Source organism: Oncorhynchus mykiss, chromosome 13 (assembly GCF_057628025.1).
Source record: "Oncorhynchus mykiss isolate SJ-2025 chromosome 13, ASM5762802v1, whole genome shotgun sequence".
Classification (NCBI taxonomy): domain Eukaryota; kingdom Metazoa; phylum Chordata; class Actinopteri; order Salmoniformes; family Salmonidae; genus Oncorhynchus; species Oncorhynchus mykiss.
The window spans coordinates 28,343,665-28,364,455 of record NC_143034.1 but is presented as its reverse complement, the minus strand read 5'-3'; the positions used below and the strand labels follow the sequence as shown (position 1 = coordinate 28,364,455).

General features: G+C 41.1%; 1 protein-coding gene across 1 annotated transcript; it reads left to right on the top strand.

Moving 5' to 3' along the window:
• The first annotated feature begins 11,462 nt into the window (after positions 1-11,462).
• Positions 11,463-18,872, top strand: LOC110485850 (lysozyme g). Its single transcript, XM_021557047.3, has 4 exons — positions 11,463-11,892; positions 16,334-16,524; positions 16,648-16,786; positions 18,343-18,872. Exons 1-4 carry the CDS (start codon positions 11,889-11,891, stop codon positions 18,474-18,476), a joined length of 468 nt encoding a protein of 155 aa, XP_021412722.2. The 5' UTR covers positions 11,463-11,888; the 3' UTR covers positions 18,477-18,872.
• Positions 18,873-20,791: the final 1,919 nt, after the last annotated feature.

Sequence of the window (20,791 nt, the reverse complement as noted above, 5' to 3'; positions counted from 1 at the left end):
GATGGACTGTCTAACTTTTGGATGATTTCCGCCAGTAGTTTTGAAAGTAGTGCTCTCTCACGAGCCAAAAGTGTTCCCTCCGGTCCCAACTTGCAGACTTGTTTACGTGTTGCTGTGCGTTTTGTTGCCAACCTTACTTTGCTACCTGACAACTTTACGTTTTTTTCTTTTTTATATTTTTAGTTTTTCCCCTCACTCAACTTTTTTTCATTAAACTTTTTCACTCCGGACGCTTTATCTGGACATGGTTCGTCAGGACCTCCAACAGCCAAAGCTAAGTAGTAACATTAACATGATTCCTTCTAATTGCAGTCGCTGTACTCATAATATACAGGAGAACGACCCCAGCTTCAGATCAATCGTTAGGCAAGGGTAATTTCAGTGTAGGAAAGGATGAAACAGCGCCTGTGCCACCAGTAAGTACAGACAGCAACATTAGTATAAATCCCCTCGCACGGTCCCCGCAGCCGGACATCTTTCTCATGGCTTCTAGTTGCTCATTCAGCCGACAGAAACTTTCAACGGGTTTTCCCCATTAAGCAGCGAGTAGGAGTCTGAGGCCGAGCCTTCTCTTGTCTCTACTCCTCCCGTTACAGGGTCTGAGGACGCCGAAGCTTCCCACCATTAGCTCTGACAAATTGAAAACCCTAGTCATTGGCGACTCCATTACCCGCAGTATTAGACTTAAAAAGAATCATCCAGCGATCATGCACTGTTTACCAGGGGGCAGGGCTACCGACGTCAAGGCTAATCTGAAGATGGTGCTGGCTAAAGCTATAACTGGCGAGTGTAGAGAGTATAGAGATATTGTTATCCACGTCGGCACCAACGATGTTAGAATGAAACAGTCAGAGGTCACCAAGCGCAACATAGCGTCAGCGTGTAAATCAGCTAGAAAGATGTGTTGGCATCGAGTAATTGTCTCTGGCCCCCTCCCAGTTAGGGGGAGTGATGAGCTCTACAGCAGTCTCACAACTCAATCGCTGGTTGAAAACTGTTTTCTGCCCCTCCCAAAAGAGAATTTGTAGATAATTGGCCCTCTTTCTGGGACTCTCCCTAACCCTAACCCTCAAACAGGACCAAGCCTGGCCTGTTGAGGAGTGACGGACTCCATCCTAGCTGGAGGGGTGCTCTCACCTTATCTGCCAACATAGACAGTGCTCTAACTCCTCTAGCTCCACAATGAAATAGGGTGCAGGCCAGGCTGTTAGCCAGCCTGCCAGCTTAGTGGAGTCTGCCACTAGCACAGTCAGTGTAGTCAGCTCAGCTATCCCCATTGAGACCTTGTCAAAATTAAACATAGCGGTGTTTGCCTTAGCAATCTCACTAGGATAAAGACCTCCTCCATTCCTGCCATTATTGAAAGAGATTGTGATACCTCACATCTCAAAATAGGGCTACTTAATGTTAGATCTCTCCCTTCAAAGGCAGTTATAGTCAATTAACTAATCACTGATCATAATCTTGATGTGATTGGCCTGACTGAAACATGGCTTAAGCCTGATGAATTTACTGTGTTAAATGAGGCCTCGCCTCCTGGTTACACTAGTGACCATATCCCCCGTGCACCCCGCAAAGGCGGAGGTGTTGCTAACATTTACAATAGCAAATTTCAATTTACAAGAAAAAAATGACGTTGTCGTCGTTTGAGCTTCTAGTCATGAAATCTATGCAGCCTACTCAATCACTTTTTATAGTTACTGTTTACAGGCCTCCTGAGCCATATACAGCGTTCCTCACTGAGTTCCCTGAATTTCTATCAGACCTTGTAGTCATAGCAGATAATATTCACATTTTTGGTGATTTTAATATTCATATGGAAAAGTCCACAGATCCACTCCAAAAGGCTTTCGGAGCCATCATCGACTCAGTGGGCTTTGTTCAACATGTCTCTGGACCTACTCACTGTCACAGTCATACTCTGGACCTAATTTTGTGACATGGAATAAATGTTGTGGATATTAATGTTTTTCCTCATAATCCTGGACTATCGGACCACCATTTTATTACATTTGTATTCGCAACAAATAATCTGCTCAGACCCCAACCAAGGAGCATCAAAAGTCGTGCTATAAATTCTCAGACAACACAAAGATTCCTTGATGCCCTTCCAGACTACATCTGCCTACCCAAGGACGTCAGAGGACAAAAATCAGTTAACCACCTAACCGAGGAACTCAATTTAATCTTGCGCAATATCCTAGATGCAGTTGCACCCGAGCTCTGAAGCAAGCTTCCAGAAAATTGGAACGGAAATGGCGCCACACCAAACTGGAAGTTTTCCGACTAGTTTGGAAAGACAGTACCGTGCAGTATCGAAGAGTCCTCACTGCTGCTCGATCATCCTATTTTTCCAACTTAATGAAAATAAGAACAATCCAAAATTCCTTTTTGATACTGTCGCAAAGCTAACTAAAAAGCAGCATTCCCCAAGTGAGGATGGCTTTCACTTCAGCAGTAATAAATTCATGAACTTCTTTGAGGAAAAGATCATGATCATTAGAAAGCAAATTACGGACTCCTCTTTAAATCTGCGTATTCCTTCAAAGCTCAGTTGTCCTGAGTCTGCACAACTCTGCCAGGACCTAGGATCAAGAGAGACGCTCAAGTGTTTTAGTACTATATGATGAAAATAATCATGGCCTCTAAACCGTCAAGCTGCATACTGGACCCTATACCAAATAAACTACTGAAAGAGCTGCTTCCTGTGCTTTGCCCTCCTATGTTGAACATAATAAACGTCTCTCTATCCACCGGATGTTTACCAAACTAACTAAAAGTGGCAGTAATAAAGCCTGTCTGGAAAAAGCCAAACCTTGACCCAGAAAACATAAAAAACTATTGGCCTATATTGAATCTTCCATTCCTCTCAAAAAAAATAATAAAAGCTGTTGCGCAGCAACTCACTGCCTTCCTGAAGACAAACAATGTATATGAAATGCTTCAGTCTGGTTTTAGACCCCATCATAGCACTGAGACTGCACTTGTGAAGATGGTAAATTACCTTTTAATGGCGTCAGACCGAGGCTCTGCATCTGTCCTCGTGCTCCTAGACCTTAGTGCTGCTTTTGATACCATCGATCACCACATTCTTTTGGAGAGATTGGAAACCCAAATTGGTCTACACGGACAAGTTCTGGCCTGGTTTAGATCTTATCTGTCGGAAAGATATCAGTTTGTCTCTGTGAATGGTTTGTCCTCTGACAAATCAACTGTAAATTTCCGTGTTCCTCAAGGTTCTGTTTTAGGACCACTATTGTTTTCACTATATATTTTACCTCTTGGGGATGTCATTCGAAAACACAATGTTAACTTTCACTGCTGTGCGGATGACACACAGTTGTACATTTCAATCAAACATGATGAAGCCCCAAAATTGCCCTCGCTAGAAGCCTGTGTTTCGGACATAAGGAAGCGGATGGCTGCAAACTTTCTACTTTCAAACACGGACAAAACAGAGATGCTTGTTCTAGGTCCCAAGAAACAAAGAGATCTTCTGTTGAATCTGACAATTACTCTTAATGGTTGTACAGTCGACTCAAATAAAACTGTGAAGGTCCTCGGCGTTACTCTGGACCCTAATCTCTCTTTTGACGAACATATCAAGACTGTTTCAAGGACAGCTTTTTCCCATCTATGTAACATTGAAAAAATCTGAAACTTTCTGTCCAAAAATGATGCAGAAAAATGAATCCATGCTTTTGTTACTTCTAGATTAGACTACTGCAATGCTTTACTTTCCGGCTACCTGGATAAAGCACTAAATAAACTTCAGTTAGTGCTAAATACGGCTGCTAGAATCCTGACTAGAACCAATTTTTTAAAATCATATTACTCCAGTGCTAGCATCCCTACACTGGCTTCCTGTTAAGGCAAGGGTTGATTTCAAGGTTTTACTGCTAACCTACAAAGCATTACATGGGCTTGCTCCTACCAATCTTTCTGATTTGGTCCTGCAGTACATCCCTACACGTACGCTACGGTCACAAGACGCAGGCCTCCTAATTGTCCCTAGAATTTCTAAGCAAACACTTGGAGGCAGGGCTTTCTCCTATAGAGCTCCATTTTTATGGAATGGTCTGCCTACCCATGTGAGAGACGCAGACTCGGTTTCAACCTTTAAGTCTTTACTGAAGACTAATCTCTTCAGTGGGTCATATGATTGAGTGTAGTCTGGCCCAGGAGTGTGAAGGTGAACGGAAAGGCTCTGGAGCAACAAACTGCCCTTGCTGTCTCTGCCTGGCCGGTTCCCTTCTCTCCACTGGGATTCTTTGCCTCTAACCTTATTACAGGGGCTGAGTCACTGGCTTACTGGTGCTCTTTCATACCGTCCCTAGGAGGGGTGCGTCACTTGAGTGGGTTGAGTCACTGAAGTGATCTTCCTGTCTGGGTTGGGCCCCTGGCCGTGCTGCTGCTCTAGTTTCAACTGTTCTGCCTGCGGCTATGGAACCCTGACCTGTTCACCGGACGTGATACCTGTCCCAGACCTGCTGTTTTCACCTCTCTAGAGACAGCAGGAGCGGTAGAGACACTCTTAATGATCGGCTATGAATAGCCAACTGACATTTACTCCTGACTTGCTGCACCCTGAACAACTACTGTGATTATTATTATTTAACCGTGCTGGTCATTTATGAATATTTGAACATCTTGGCCATGTTCGTCATAATCTCCACCCGGCACAGCCAGAAGAGGACTGGCCACCCCTCATAGCCTGGTTCCTCTCTAGGTTTCTTCCTAGGTTTTGGCCTTTCTATGGAGTTTTTCCTAGCCACCGTGCTTCTACACCTGCATTGCTTGCTGTTTGGGGTTTTAGGCTGGGATTCTATACAGCACTTTGAGATATCAGCTGATGTAAGAAGGGCTATATAAATACATTTGATTAGATTTTTTTGTGTACTACGTCATCCAATTGTATACTACAGTGGCTTGCGAAAGTATTCACCCCCTTGGCATTTTTCCTATTTTGTTGCCTCACAACCTGGAATTAAAATTGATTTTTTTGGGGGGGTTTGTATCATTTGATTTACACAACATGCCTACCACTTTGAAGATGCAAAATCGTTTTTTATTGTGAAAAAACAAGACAAAAAAACAGAACTTGAGTGTGCATAACTATTCACCCCCCCCCAAAGTCAATACTTTGTAGAGCCACCTTTTGCAGAAATTCCAGCTGCAAGTCTCTTGGGGTATGTCTCTATAAGCTTGGCACATCTAACCACTTGGATAGCAAAACTGCTCCAGCTCCTTCAGCTCCTTGGGTTCTTGTACAGCAAGAATACTACAGATTCTCAATTGGATTGAGGTCTGGGCTTTGACTCAGCCATTCAAGACATTTAAATGTTTCCCTTTAAACCACTCAAGTGTTACTTTAGCAGTATACTTAGGGTTATTGTTCTGCTGGAAGGTGAACCTCCGTCCCAGTCTCAAATCTCTGGAAGACTGAAACAGGTTTCCATCAAGAATTTCCCTGTATTTAGCTCCATCCATCATTCCTTCAATTCTGACCAGTTTCCCAGTCCCTCCCAATGAAAAACATTGCCACAGCACGATGCTGCCACCACCTTGCTTCACTGTGGGGATGGTGTTCTCAGGGGGATGAGAGATGTTAGGTTTGCGCCAGACATAGCGCTTTCCTTGATGGCCAAAAAGTGAACTTTTAGTCTCATCTGACCAGAGTACCCTATTCCATATGTTTGGGGAGTCTCCCACATGCCTTTTGGCGAACACCAAACGTGTTTGCTTTTTTTTTTAAGCAATGGCTTTTTTTCTGGCCACTCTTCGGTAAAGCCCAGCTCTGCTTCAAGTGGTCCTATGGACAGATACCCCAATCTCCACTGTGGAGCTTTGCAGCTCCTTCAGGGTTATCTTTGGTCTCTTTGTTGCCTCTGATTAATGCCCTCCTTGCCTGGTCTGTGAGTTTTGGTGAGTGGCCCTCTCTTGGCAGGTTTATTGTGGTGCCATATTCTTTCCATTTTTTAATAATGGATTTAATGGTGCTCTGTGGGATGTTCAAAGTTTTGGATATTTTTTATAACCCAACCGTGATCTGTTTTTCTCCACAACTTTGTCCCTGACCTGTTTGAGGAGCTCCTTGGTCTTCATGGTGTCGCTTACTTGGTGGTGCCCCTTGCTTAGTGGTGTTGCAGACTCTGGGGCCTTTCAGAACAGGTGTATATATACTGAGATCATGTGACAGATCATGTGACAGTTAGATTGCACACAGGTGGACTTTATTTAACTAATTATGTGACTTCTGAAGTTAATTGGTTGCACCCGATCTTATTTAGGGGTTTCAAAGCAAAGGGGGTGACTACATATGCACGCACCACTTTTCCGTTTTATATTTTTCTGAAATTTTGAAACAAATATTTGTTTTCATTTCACTTTGTCACGTTCGCCGTAAGAATTATCGGACCAAGGTGCAGCGTGATATGGTTTCCACATGTTTATTAACTGAAATGCACAAAAACAATAAAGAATGAATGAAACGTGACGACAACGGAGTGCTCACAGGCAACTACACATAAACAAGATCCCACAAACACAGGTGGGAAAAATAACTACTTAAATATGATCCCCAATTATTGAGACAACGATTACCAGCTGCCTCTAATTGGGAATCATACAAAACACCAACATAGTTCAACTCAAAATACAACCTAAAACGATAAATAGCCTACAAATTTGGTAAAAATATTATCAGACCTTTCACTAGATAAATAGATAGTTAATAATATTCTTACTTCAAGAGGAGTTACAGTATGTGGCTGTCTTGCATGGTAGTGACGTTTTTAGCGTGACCTCATGCAACCTGACGCGCCTATCCCAACTCACCTTCCCCATTGAAATACATTGAGGTGGCTCTGTCATTTCCACTTGTGGAAGCAGAAGGGGATGTTAACTGTGTGTAGCCTACAAGGGGTGAAGCTGAGAAAACTGGCACCCCTGGCCGAGGCACATCCCAAGTGGTTGCCACAAGGCCTATTAGCCAGCGTTTCCCAAACTCTGACCAGAGGGGTATACCAGAAAGCAGAATCAATGAGTTAGCCAACTAACCTGAAAGAAGACAATAAATAACTATAGATTTTCTGGTTCATTAAGAAAGCTACATTTAGAAATGTGTTTTTGGTTGTTGTGCCAACTTCAAAATTATATTCAGATTTTTTTTGTTTAGTTATTTCAGAAGATGTAGGTAAGTTAGCTAGCTAACTCATTAATCCTGCTTTGCAGTACAGTCCTCTGGGGACCTCAAGGGGTGCATGTTTAGTTTTTTGCCCTAGCACTACACAACTAATCAAAGCTTGATGCATCATTATTTGAATCAGCTGTATTGCTAGGGCTCCCAGGACCAAGGGCTCTATACAGTCTGTAAAGCTGAAGCTTTATAGATTCCACGAGACATATTTAAAGATAAATGACGATTGAGCCGTTTATTGTGAACGCAGTCTCCACTAAAGCGGGAACATTTCCTTTAAATTTCTATCAGGCTGTAAAGCTGAACTTCCGCAATGCGGACTGGATAGAGCCCCAAGCAAAGATATTCCTAATTAACCCAATATAGTACATCTATGTCATTTGCAGTGCGAACAAATGAAGCATAGTGTGCAGAAAAAAGCAAGGAGGTGGGCGAAGTCAATCAAGAGCTAGCGAGATCCTGTTGGCACATAGTAACATGCATTTGCATATTTCCTTTAGGGAACGCCTCCTCTGTGAAGTGCATGTGTGCACAAACTCCGTTCGACCTTGCACTCCTTCTGAACAATGGCATTTTTAAAAACTTTGGCAAAGCCTTAAGTCTATAAAACTTTGTGTGCTGTGTTCGCAACATATTGGAGTTATGGGAACAGAAAAATGTATTGAGATCAGATGTTTACTCTGAGATAATTAGCAGAACGTCGGCCCGGTTTCACCTAGTTCCATCCTCTCCCATTAACCCGCGAGTGGACTTCCGGCCACTACCATATTTGGTGGTGAGAGAACTTTCTATACAGATGCTTCAGCTTTATAGCCCCGGTGACCACAAGTTTGGGAAACGCTGCTATACACAGCCACCATATTTCATTTTGATTAACTTTCACATTGTCAGATCCAAGTAGGCTGCTAAATGAATCATGCAACATGTGAATTAGCTTTTGATTTTGTTAATGGGCGTAATTATGAACATTGCCATATCGGCTCGTGACCGGGGAACAGTGGTGTAGAGTACTTATGTAAAAATAAACGCAACTCCCAACTATTGGAAGTATCATGCTCACCAAATAAACTTCCCCATGTACCGAATGTTGAAGACAACCACATGACTAAGCCTAAATCACCTGGATTGTAATCATGGTACTTAGTGTCCTCAGTCCTGATCTTTTGGATCAGGTCAGTTATTTCCTCAGAATTATCAGGAATGAAAGTACAGGGTTCAGCACCAATAAAAGCACATGTTCCCCATTGTGCTGACAGACGATAATCAAGTGCCAATCGATTTTGCATCGCCACAGTCTGAATGGCAACCATCTCAGCTGTAATTAACTCAAGACTCTCAACTATACAATTAGCTACTCCAAAGGGTTAGCCATTATTAATAACTATTTTAGAAATTCCATAAGATGGAAAAGCAATCGCAAAGAATCTCTCCGTTTCTGTAATCACACGTTTATGACGGTGTGATAAAGGAGAATTCACTGAATGCCTTACGTATCCCAAGGTTTTCCAGAAAGCACATTTTCAGAGTGTCCCACTTTGCCAATACTCAACCTACTTAAAAGCAAAAAATATCCTTCACATATTTCGTGGATGTAGAATCACGCAACATGTGAATTAGCTTTTGATTTTGTTAATGGGCGTAATTATGAACATTGCCATATCGGCTCGTGACCGGGGAACAGTGGTGTAGAGTCCTTAAGTAAAAATACTTTAAAGTAATTAAGTCATTTTTTTGAGTATCTGTACTTTGTTTATTTTTTTAATTTTTTGACAACTTTTACTTTTACTTCAATACTGGTTGGCTTAAAATAAGGAATAAGAAGTTATTTATACTTTCACTTGTACTTTTGAAGTATATTTTAGCAATTACATTTACTTTTGATACTTAAGTGTATTTAAAACCAAATACTTTTAGACTTTTACTCAAGTAATACTTTACTGGGTGACTTTCTATTCTGCCCTTGAGTTGCGTTCCCATGCAAAACTAGACAGATAGCTAACAACTAAGTCTTCAATAAAACTCCCAAGGCGTGACTTTTCTTGAATGAATATATTGAAAACGTTTATGTTGTGAAACTGCAAAATACAGAAAATAATATACTTTAGTATTCAATTCACACCGACACACTGTAGCTGTACATTATACATTTGAAGTTGCATAAATACAAAGCACGCGCTAAGGTACCATGCATCTGGCATGATGCCAAACCATATAGCTAATTGTTACTCATATGGTAATTGGCTCCTTTCATTACTCTAATAATGTACAACCATTTATGTAGAATAACAAAGCATATTACACTAGGAACAGTGACAAAACTACAGTATTGTATATTTTACAATTCGTTTGCATGACGCACGAGCAAAGTAATACAGCTAACGACATACAGTGCCTTGCGAAAGTATTCGGCCCCCTTGAACTTTGCGACCTTTTGCCATATTTCAGGCTTCAAACATAAAGATATAGAACTGTATTTTTTTGTGAAGAATCAACAACAAGTGGGACACAATCATGAAGTGGAACGACATTTATTGGATATTTCAAACTTTTTTAACAAATCAAAAACTGAAAAATTGGGCGTGCAAAATTATTCAGCCCCTTTTCTTTCAGTGCAGCAAACTCTCTCCAGAAGTTCAGTGAGGATCTCTGAATGATCCAATGTTGACCTAAATGACTAATGATGATAAATACAATCCACCTCTGTGTAATCAAGTCTCTGTATAAATGCACCTGCACTGTGATAGTCTCAGAGGTCAGTTAAAAGCGCAGAGAGCATCATGAAGAACAAGGAACACACCAGGCAGGTCCGAGATACTGTTGTAAAAAAGTGTAAAGCCGGATTTGGATACAAAAAGATTTCCCAAGCTTTAAACATCCCAAGGAGCACTGTGCAAGCGATAATATTGAAATGGAAGGAGTATCAGACCACTGCAAATCTACCAAGACCTGGCCGTCCCTCTAAACTTTCAGCTCATACAAGGAGAAGACTGATCAGAGATGCAGCCAAGAGGCCCATGATCACTCTGGATGAACTGCAGAGATCTACAGCTGAGGTGGGAGACTCTGTCCATAGGACAACAATCAGTCGTATATTGCACAAATCTGGCCTTTATGGAAGAGTGGCAAGAAGAAAGCCATTTCTTAAAGATATCCATAAAAAGTGTTGTTTAAAGTTTGCCACAAGCCACCTGGGAGACACACCAAACATGTGGAAGAAGGTGCTCTGGTCAGATGAAACCAAAATTGAACTTTTTGGCAACAATGCAAAACGTTATGTTTGGCGTAAAAGCAACACAGCTGAACACACCATCCCCACTGTCAAACATGGTGGTGGCAGCATCATGGTTTGGGCCTGCTTTTCTTCAGCAGGGACAGGGAAGATGGTTAAAATTGATGGGAAGATGGATGGAGCCAAATACAGGACCATTCTGGAAGAAAACCTGATGGAGTCTGCAAAAGACCTGAGACTGGGACGGAGATTTGTCTTCCAACAAGACAATGATCCAAAACATAAAGCAAAATCTACAATGGAATGGTTCAAAAATAAACATATCCAGGTGTTAGAATGGCCAAGTCAAAGTCCAGACCTGAATCCAATCGAGAATCTGTGGAAAGAACTGAAAACTGCTGTTCACAAATGCTCTCCATCCAACCTCACTGAGCTCGAGCTGTTTTGCAAGGAAGAATGGGAAAAAATGTCAGTCTCTCGATGTGCAAAACTGATAGAGACATACCCCAAGCGACTTACAGCTGTAATCGCAGCAAAAGGTGGCGCTACAAAGTATGGAAAGATTAGGAATAATTGGAAAAATTTTGCACGCCCAATTTTTCATTTTTTGATTTGTTAAAAAAGTTTGAAATATCCAATAAATTTCGTTCCACTTCATGATTGTGTCCCACTTGTTGTTGATTCTTCACAAAAAAAATAAAGTTTTATATCTTTATGTTTTAAGCCTGAAATGTGGCAAAAGGTCGCAAAGTTCAAGGGGGCCGAATACTTTCACAAGGCATGAAAGGCATTGCAATTTGTGAGTAAATGCAACCAACATTGATATGTAAGCAACTCTATCAATAACAAGATTATAATCATTAGCTAAATGATTGAATCGAACTTGCAAACAAATATTTTCCAAGGCTGAAGCGTGACAAGAAATAACTACATTGAAAGACCTGCACCGTAGCGTTGTTTGTAGCTGCTTCTATGCGTGCAGAACAAATTCTCTACTTCCTGTTTGCGTAGTCTTTCTAAGTACCAGAAACATCCACTAGGGGGCAAATAACGCCATTGAACACAATGAAAATCCAATTGAACCGTTGTAATAAAATAATCTGTTACCTTCTAACAGGATGGCAGCACACTTTCACTTTTACTTGAGTAATTGTCTATTTCGGTATATTTACATTTACTCAAGTATGACAATAGAGTACTTTTTCCACCACTGCTGGAGAGGAGCTTGGCCATGCAGTGCAATTTGCTTGTAATTGGTACGTCAGCCCCTAATCTTTCCATGTCCGTTATAAAAACAGTGTTGCCTAAAGGAAGTCAGTTGTGCATGGGCAGAGGCATATTTGTCATATTTGCAACAGCAGCAGCAGCAGCACTACTACTACTACTACTACTACTACTTCTTCTTGAGTTTTAGTTTATACATTTTGAGGAATCTCCAGTTTCAAGAATCAAAACATCAACATGGGTAAGCTTTTATCTTTTGAAAACAGAGGCAAATGGTGTGATTCGGTTCCATCTACTAACCACGTTTCCATCCACAGTTTTTGAGAGTAAAGTCGTACTGTATATATTTTTTAAATATCACGACAGCTGTGATGGAAACAGGAAGCTCCATTAAAATGTTTACAAACGCAGACAGATAATTTGTTTGTTCGACATGGTGGGATCTTTTTGTGTTGGTGAAATAAATAATGCAAGAAACGGTGGCGGAAATGCCTTAATGTGCACATACTGATATCATAACCATCATAGGAAGTCACTACGACGCAGGAAACCATGCAGTTTACTGTATTTGGCTACAAATGAAATCAATGATGATGAAAAGAACCAGTACCTGGGCTTGTGGAGTCTACTGAGTGCACAGGGATGAGCTTGATGCTCCTTTACAATAAATATCAATGGTTTTATTCTAGTGACATGATGATCAATGCTTGACTGCGTTTGACAAATAAAAGCATTCTTGCTCTTCTCCATAATAATCTCATGTAGCAAACCTGCAGTCTATCCGTCTATCCGCATTGTATCTGTGAGACGTTGGCAAGAGCGCACGAGCCAAAAACAGTGTAGGCAGGCACATTTGCTATTTAGCGCAACAGTTGTTGTGACAAAACTATCGGTAGATTTGAAAATGCGATAGAAACATTGAAGTTTTTATTTTTATTAGGTACATGAAAACTAAAGGCACAATATGCATAAATTGCTCCGCCATTTCCTGATTGCAGAACTTCTCATAGTTCGCCTAATTTCAGTTTATGTGACAAAACAAGCAGTCATTGTGTAGAGAACCATTGTACCATCTAAACCCTGTGACACATATTTTCCCATAACCAAAAATATTGTACTTTCAGCTGTTTGATGATGGTGCACAAAACCGAAAGTAAAAGAGGCAAAAACAAAACTTAAATGGGAAGCATAGAAATAGTGCACATGGAACAGACCACTTCTTAGACTTGCTTTTAATGAGAATGACAGATCTATAACTAACATTTCTATGTGAATTTGGTCAGGCCACCCAAAAAGTTGTATATATTGCAGCAAAGTCCATTGGGAGGAGACACACAACTGGTGGGAAAATGTGAATTTTTGCAGATTTTAGAATATTTGCATGAAAATCTAGCTAGAGTCAATCAAATGTATTTATAAAGCCCTTTTTACATCAGCCAATGTCACAAAGTGCTATACAGAAACTCAGCCTAAAACCTCAAACAGCAAGCAATGCAGATGTAGAAGCACGGTGGCAAGGAAAAACTTCCTAGAAAGGCCAGAACCTAGGAGGAAACCTAGAGAAGTACCATGCTCTGATGGATGGCCAGTCCTCTTCTGGCTGTGCTGGGTAGAGATTATTACAGAACGTGGCCAAGATGTTCAAACGTTCATAGATGGCCAGCAGGGTCAGATAGTAATCACAGTGGTTGTAGAGGGTGCAACAGGAGTAGATGTCAGTGGCTTTTCATAGCCAATCATTCAGAGTTAGACAGCAGGTGCGGTAGAGAGAGAATCCAAAACAGCAGGTCCAGGACAAGGAAGCACGGCCAGTGAACAGGTCAGGGTTCCATAGCAGAACCGTTGGAACTGGAGCAGCAGCATGATCAGGTGGACTGGGGACAGCAAGGAGTCATCAGGCCAGGTAGTCCTGAGGCATTGTCCTAGGGCTCAGGTCCTCAGACAGGGCGCATACTTAAATTCACAAAGGACACCGGATGAGACGGGAGAAATACTCCAGATATAACAGACTGACCCTAATACTGGAGGCTGAGACAGGAGGGGTCGGGAGACACTGTGGCCCTGTCCGACGAAAACCCCGGACTGGGCCAAACATGCAGGATATAACCCCACTTTGCCAAAGCACAGCCCCTAACCACTAGAGGGATATCTTCAACCAGCAACCTACTTCCCTGCAACAAGGCGACAATAGCCCAAGAAGATCTCTGCCACGGCACGAACCCGAGGGGGGCGCAACCTGGACAGGAAGATCACATCAGTGACTCAACCTACTCAAGTGACGCACCCCTCCTAGGGACGGCATGGAAGAGCACCAGTAAGCCAGTGACTCAGCCCCCATCATAGGGTTAGAGGCAGAGAATCCCAGTGGAGAGAGGGGAACTGGCAAGGCAGAGACAGCAAAGACAGTTCGTTGCTCCAGAGCCTTTCCGTTCACCTTCACACCCCTGGGCCAGACTACACTCAATCGTAGGACCTACTGATTAGATGAGTCTTCAATAAAGACTTAAAGTTCGAATCCGAGTCTGCGTCTCTCACATGGATAGGCAGACCATTCCATAAAAAAGAAGCTCTATAGGAGAAAGCCCTGTCTACAGCTGTTTGCTTAGAAATTCTAGGGACAGTAAGGAGGCCTGCGTCTTGTGACCGTAGCGTATGTGTAGGTATGTACGGCAGGACCAAATCGGAAAGATTGGTAGGAGCAAGCTCATGTAATGCTTTTTTTTGTGTGTGTTTAAAAAAAATGTTTTACCCCTTTTTCTCTCCAATTTCGTGGTATCCAATTGTTTTAGTAGCTAGTATCTTGTCTCATCGCTACAACTCCCGTATGGGCTCGGGAGAGACGAAGGTTGAAAGTCATGCGTCCTCCGGTACACAACCAACCAAGCCGCACTGCTTCTTAACACAGTGCGCATCCAACCCGGAAGCCAGCCGCACCAATGTGTCGGAGGAAACACCGTGCACCTGGCAACCTTGGTTAGCACGCACTGCGCCCGGCCCGCCACAGGAGTCGCTGGTGCGCGATGAGACAAGGATATCCCTACCGGCCAAGCCCTCCCTAACCCGGACAACGCTAGGCCAATTGTGCGTCGCCCCACGGACCAGAAGCTCATGTAATGCTTGTTGGTTAGCAGTAAAAATCTTGAAATCAGCCCTAGCCTTAACAAGAAGCCAGTGTAGAGAGGCTAGAACTGGAGTAATATGATTCATTTTTGGGGTTCTAGAGCATTGCAGTAGTCTAATCTAGAAGTGACAAAAGCATGGATATAATTTTCTGCATCATTTTTGGACAAAAAGTCCTGATTTTTGCAATGTTACGAAGATGGGGAAAAAAGCTGTCCTTGAAATATTCTTGATATGTTCGTCAAAAGAGAGATCAGGGTCCAGAGTAACGTCGAGGTCCTTCATAGTTTTATTTGAGATGACTGTACAGCCATCAATATTAATTGTCAGATCCAACAGAAGATCTCTTTGTTTCTTGAGACCAAGAACTAACATCTCTGTTTTGTCCGAGTTTAAAAGTAAAAAAGAATGTACGCCATCCACTTCCTTGTGACATGTCTGTCGCACATGGGTGTCCTTTTAGTATACAACTCTGAAGTCTGACTAATAGTTAAAGCTATTTCACAAACTCTGCTGCACCAGTTAAAATATCCTGTCATATATTTATATTAGCTTTGTCATATTATGTGTTATATTTCATTTGAAATGTAGGGGAGAGTGGGGTAATTTGAGCCACTCTTGTTTCTAGAAAACCATACACACAATTATTGATTTGACCAAATATTTAGGAAAAGGTAATCATTTCATGGAGTCTGTGAAGGAAGAAACCACATGGAAAAAGTGGTAAGCTAGTTGTGCCCCCCCAAATTATTTTATTGTGTCAGAAGTTTCATGATGTTTGTATCTAAACTAAACCTTTTCATGAAAGTGCATCCTTGTAGTTGTGTGGGCTAATATAGTCTAAATGTTTGCCTTGGGGTAAGTTGAACCAATGGCCATGTTGTATGTTGAACAAATTGAAATGTTTCCTTCCCAGGCGTGATGCAAGGCATTATCGCTGGGATATGAGGCAACAACAGGGCCTGGCCTGTGTAAAAACAAAAGCACATAGTGTTTGTTAGGTGTTAGTCCTTTGTTAAAAGGTGCTTAAAATGATTAAAAGACAACAAAAAACTATTGTGATTGTTTTTGAACTGTGTTCTGGAAATAAGAGTTTTAAAAAGGCAGTGGTAATATTTAATTCAGTACAGAAATGTTTATATGGCACACTTTACCCTGTCCCTCAGCTCAATTTACCCCATACCTGGGATACACAACATCCAGAAATATATGTGGATATATTTAATAGAAAGATGACTATATTTTCCTTGACGGAGTGATGCTGAATGTAAAAAATGGCTTAACTTACCCCACTCACCCCTACCAGAAATCTATATACATTTTGTGATTTGGAATATCACTGCTACCTTACAAAAGGGTTTGTACTAATATACACTTCAGTTTGGGTTTGTCTTGTGTAGTCTGTGCACTTTGAATTTAATCTCACGTGAATTGTCTTGATTATAGCCTATGATATGAAGGTTGGTACTACTTGTACCTCATACAGCTAGCTGTAAGTGGTCTCTGGCAACTCTTACAAGTTCTGACAAATACTCAAATATAATAAGTTAATTTACAAACAGGATCTCATGAAATGGCAGGAGAACTGCCATACATGAACAAGTATAAGTCCATCATAAAGCGGGTGGGGAGTAACCATGGAGTGGAGCCATCCATCATAGCTGGGATCATCTCACGAGAGACCAGGGCCGGGACAGGAGCAGGACTGGTCAATGGTTGGGGGGACAATGGAAATGCGTTTGGACTCATGCAGGTAGGTACTCAGCTTTGCAGGTACCTTTGTTATACTGTTGTTGGCAGACAAGAGAGCTTGTTTCCTATTTCACAATACAATACAAGTGGTGTCCATAGATTTCTATTGCATATTTTTTTATAGGTTGACAAAAACTGGCACATTCCACGGGGGAGATGGGACAGTGAGGAACATCTGAGTCAAGCAACTGGGATACTCGTTGGTATAATTGGATCGGTTCAGAGAAAATTCCCTTCATGGACCAAAGAGCAGCAGCTGAGAGGTATTGCCTACCAATTGACCCGCCCGTCTTGCCAATAGTTTTTTAGATTGATGGAAGCTACAATGTATTTGTCTGCATCATTTCCAATCCACCATATTTTTGGGGTAAAAATATATATATCACTATCCTTTCTTTTTTTTTTTTTTTTTTTTTTTTTTTAAACAGTATTTTTATTGGAATTTTACAATTTTCACCCATATTAAGAGATACAACAACAGAGACAAAGCACACAGAAAGCTTCTCTCACCCCATCACCATCATTGCGTCTCTCAATACATACATTTTAAACAAACTTACAAACAGAAATTAAACAAAAAAGCTCAGTTTAAACCAGGAGGTTAGGTTCCACACATGGAACGTACAGTGTAGTTCTGAAATACATACATCCCCGTCATTCTACGAGAATCCTTGCAGCATAATAGCTGATACCTCAGGTTCTAGGTAATTTAGATAAGGTTCCCATACTTTGTAGAACTGGTCTGTTTTAGAATGCAATGTACATGTCAGATATTCCAGAGGCACCCATTCAAATAGTATCTTATGCCAATCTTTAATAGAAGGAACCTTATCACTAATCCACTGTAAAAGGATGTTTTTCCTCGCTGCGAAGGTGAGGATGTTGTAAAGCCTCCTTTTACTCACAGAAGTAACCTGCCTACTAGGGAGACCTAACAGTAAAGAAACTGGGTCCAACTCTAGATCAACCCCTAGGATCTTTTCAATTTCTTGCAGAACACCAATCACTATCCTTTCTAAATAGTTTCCTTTATTATTTTCTCCTAACCCTGCCACTCCTCCCCTAGTTGGAGTAAACAAATGGGAAACAACACCTAGGCTTCTACTTCCAGCTTATGCATACTATATAAATTTGACTAACAATGCATTTTACAATAGTTATCTTTTTGTTTGTTTTTAATCCCATCCTTCAGCTACTGTCAACCCCTCCCATCTATCTCTGAAGACCATCCAGTTTTCTATTCTCATAGTCTACAGATTGCAAACCAAAGATAAAAACCTTTGCTAAAAGTATTATTATTTTATTGATCGATTGACTATGACTTTTCAAATCACCCAGCAGTGCTATTTGCCAAGTTAGCGCCTGGTAAATGTTGAAATTCACCAGACATTCCTGAACCGGCAACCAAAAACAAGCTATATACCCCGTATAGAAAATACCAAAACAAATGATCTAATGATTCTGTCTCTTCGCAGCAATATCTGGAGACCTGGGATCGTTGTATCCCCCCTTATATAACATAACATTCTGTTGTTTGCCATAATTTTGTATAATAATTTCAATTTAAATTCTACGTTTTTTAATCTGTTGTGGTTCTGCATCAGTTCATAAACCATGTGCCAAGGAATCAGTACATTAAATCTCTTCCCAACAATTTTGCAATCTATATGGCACAGCTGTCAATTTTTGGGTCCTTAAAGGAAACTGCCCAGAGTTTGATAGAGATGATGAGTCATAGGTTTAATACAAACTTTATTATGCATTATACAACTACATAGATTACATGACTACATTACAGCATGTGTGTTTGTTTTTTCAGGAGGGTTAGCAGCCTACAATGTGGGGCTGGATAAAGTCCACTGTTACAGTAGAGTGGATGAGATGACCACTGGGGGGGACTACTCCATGGATGTTCTTGCCAGAGCTCAATTTTACAGACGTAATGGTTATTAAAGTCATCTCCTTGATTGCCTAGCAGTTTTCGATTCAGTTTTTGATTAAGACCATTGTGAAGTAAATCACATATCCTCTACTATCTCATCAAAACTTAGACTGATGTTTAATTGTTAATTAATTCTGATTCATTAATCCAGTGTTTAGCGATCCTTGTCCTATGGTGAACATTTTTCTTTTGGCCTAGCAGTAATACACTTGAGTCAACTCATCATCAAACTTTTAGTTGGGAAGCACAGATTTATAACATTCTAGTTCATATAATTTTCCAATCCAACGTAATGAGAGAAATGTTTCTGACCTCTTTGTGCTCCCTGTGATTGTCTTGCACTGTCACTATGTATTGAAATAACATGACTAGCTACAATCTTAAAAATAAAATGTATGATTATAGTCTTTCTTTTGTTGAAATCAGTATGGTGGAAATCTGGTAGCAACCCCAGTCAGGTCTTGGAATGACTCATTGACTTACTTCTCGAAATACAATTTTACAGAATACACACTCACTTTTTCTTAGTTTGGTAACATTTATTTTATTGTCAAGGTAGAGTGATTACATTGCTGATTTCCAATTTGTATGTAGTTTAATCTGTGATTAATGAACAGTATTTGTTTTTATTTATAATTCAAATGAATGAAATATAGGCTACCCATTGATACTTGCAGAATATCACTTACATGAATACACGGTCTTCCACCCAATAAAGAAATCCAACCTTACATAGACAATTACATCATTACACCTAAAGATACACTGAGTGAACAAAACATTAGGACCACTTTCATAATATTGAGTTGCACCCCCTTTTGCTCTCAGAGCAGCCTCAATTTCTCGGGGCATGGACTACAAGGTGTCGAAAGTGTTCAACAAGGATGTCTAGCTGCCCTGGCTCCCTATGTAGGCCCATGTTGACTCCAATGCTTCCCACAGACGTGTCAAGTTGCCTAGATGTCCTTTGGATTGTGGACCATTCTTGATACACACCGTGAAACTGTTGCGCGTGAAAAACCCAGCAGTGTTGCAGTTCTTGACACAAACCAGTGCACCTGACACCTATTCTCATACCCTGTTCAAAGGCACTTACATCTTTTGTCTTGCCCATTCCCCCTCTGAATGGCACACAAACACAATCCATGTCTCAATTGTCTCAATCCTTTTTTAACTTAAGAATCTGACCATTTTTGTCCCCCAATTTTCACCTAAAATGACATACCAAAATGTAACTGCCTGTAGCTCAGGATCGGAAGCAAGGATATGCATGTTCTTGATGCTGTTAGCAATTTATGTTATTCTTCAATATCACAAACTCCAAAGCAAATCAAGGGGAGAAAAATAGGTTTATTCAGACAGGATAAATCAAGATGTTATGCTGGGAGGTCGATGTTCAGATGTCAGTCTCCCCTGTCCTCAGCTTTCCCTCACTGAACAAAGGAACAGGATGCCATTTATAACCCCCCACCCTAGCCTGGGGTTGACCAATCAGAAGTCCTTGCAGTACAACTTGGCCAATGGCCAAATAACAAGTATCCTGCCCCTGACTCAATGTACAGAATGTAGCACATGTCACTCTGAGTTCAGGAGTGACATTCCACAGATCCCAAACAGATGTTGAACTGAAACCCAACTCCTATTTACAATTCGCTATTGACCATTAGTACTCTAGTACTCTCGTCCACTCATCTTCTGTGTTGTATCTCATCTTCAAAATATTCTTATATTCCCCCCTAGACCATAAAAAAATTCATATAGTTCAAATGTATTTTTAGATCAACAAGTGTGATACCACATCGGAGAGAGCATGGTTCGTTACAGCACCGAGGACAGTTACCACGGGCACATTGACCACAATCATGAGGCTTGGTGTGACGATGAAGACCCTTATGACCCCCACCACATTCTGGTCAACACCACTGACACCCATCTCAAAAAAGGACACGGTTGATGAATCTTATGATGTACTCTCACATAATCGTAGGATTTTAGCAGACAAACATCGGGCAATAGCACACTTAACCTGGATGAGGATAAGAAAAATAAACGCAACTCCCAACTATTGGAAGTATCATGCTCACCAAAAAAACTTCCCCATGTACCGAATGTTGAAGACAACCACATGACTAAGCCTAAATCACCTGGATTGTAATCATGGTACTTAGTGCCCTCAGTCCTGATCTTTTGGATCAGGTCAGTTATTTCCTCAGAATTATCAGGAATGAAAGTACAGCGTTCAGCACCAATAACAGCACATGTACCCCATTGTGCTGACAGAAGATAATCACGTGCCAATCGATTTTGCATCGCCACAGTCTGAATG

Excerpts from the sequence above, each read along its gene's own strand:
- LOC110485850 (XM_021557047.3), top strand. Across the intron at positions 16,525-16,647 it reads ATGCGTTTGGACTCATGCAG|GTTGACAAAAACTGGCACAT; the intron begins GTAGGTACTCAG and ends ATTTTTTTATAG. Across the intron at positions 16,787-18,342 it reads CAAAGAGCAGCAGCTGAGAG|GAGGGTTAGCAGCCTACAAT; the intron begins GTATTGCCTACC and ends TTGTTTTTTCAG.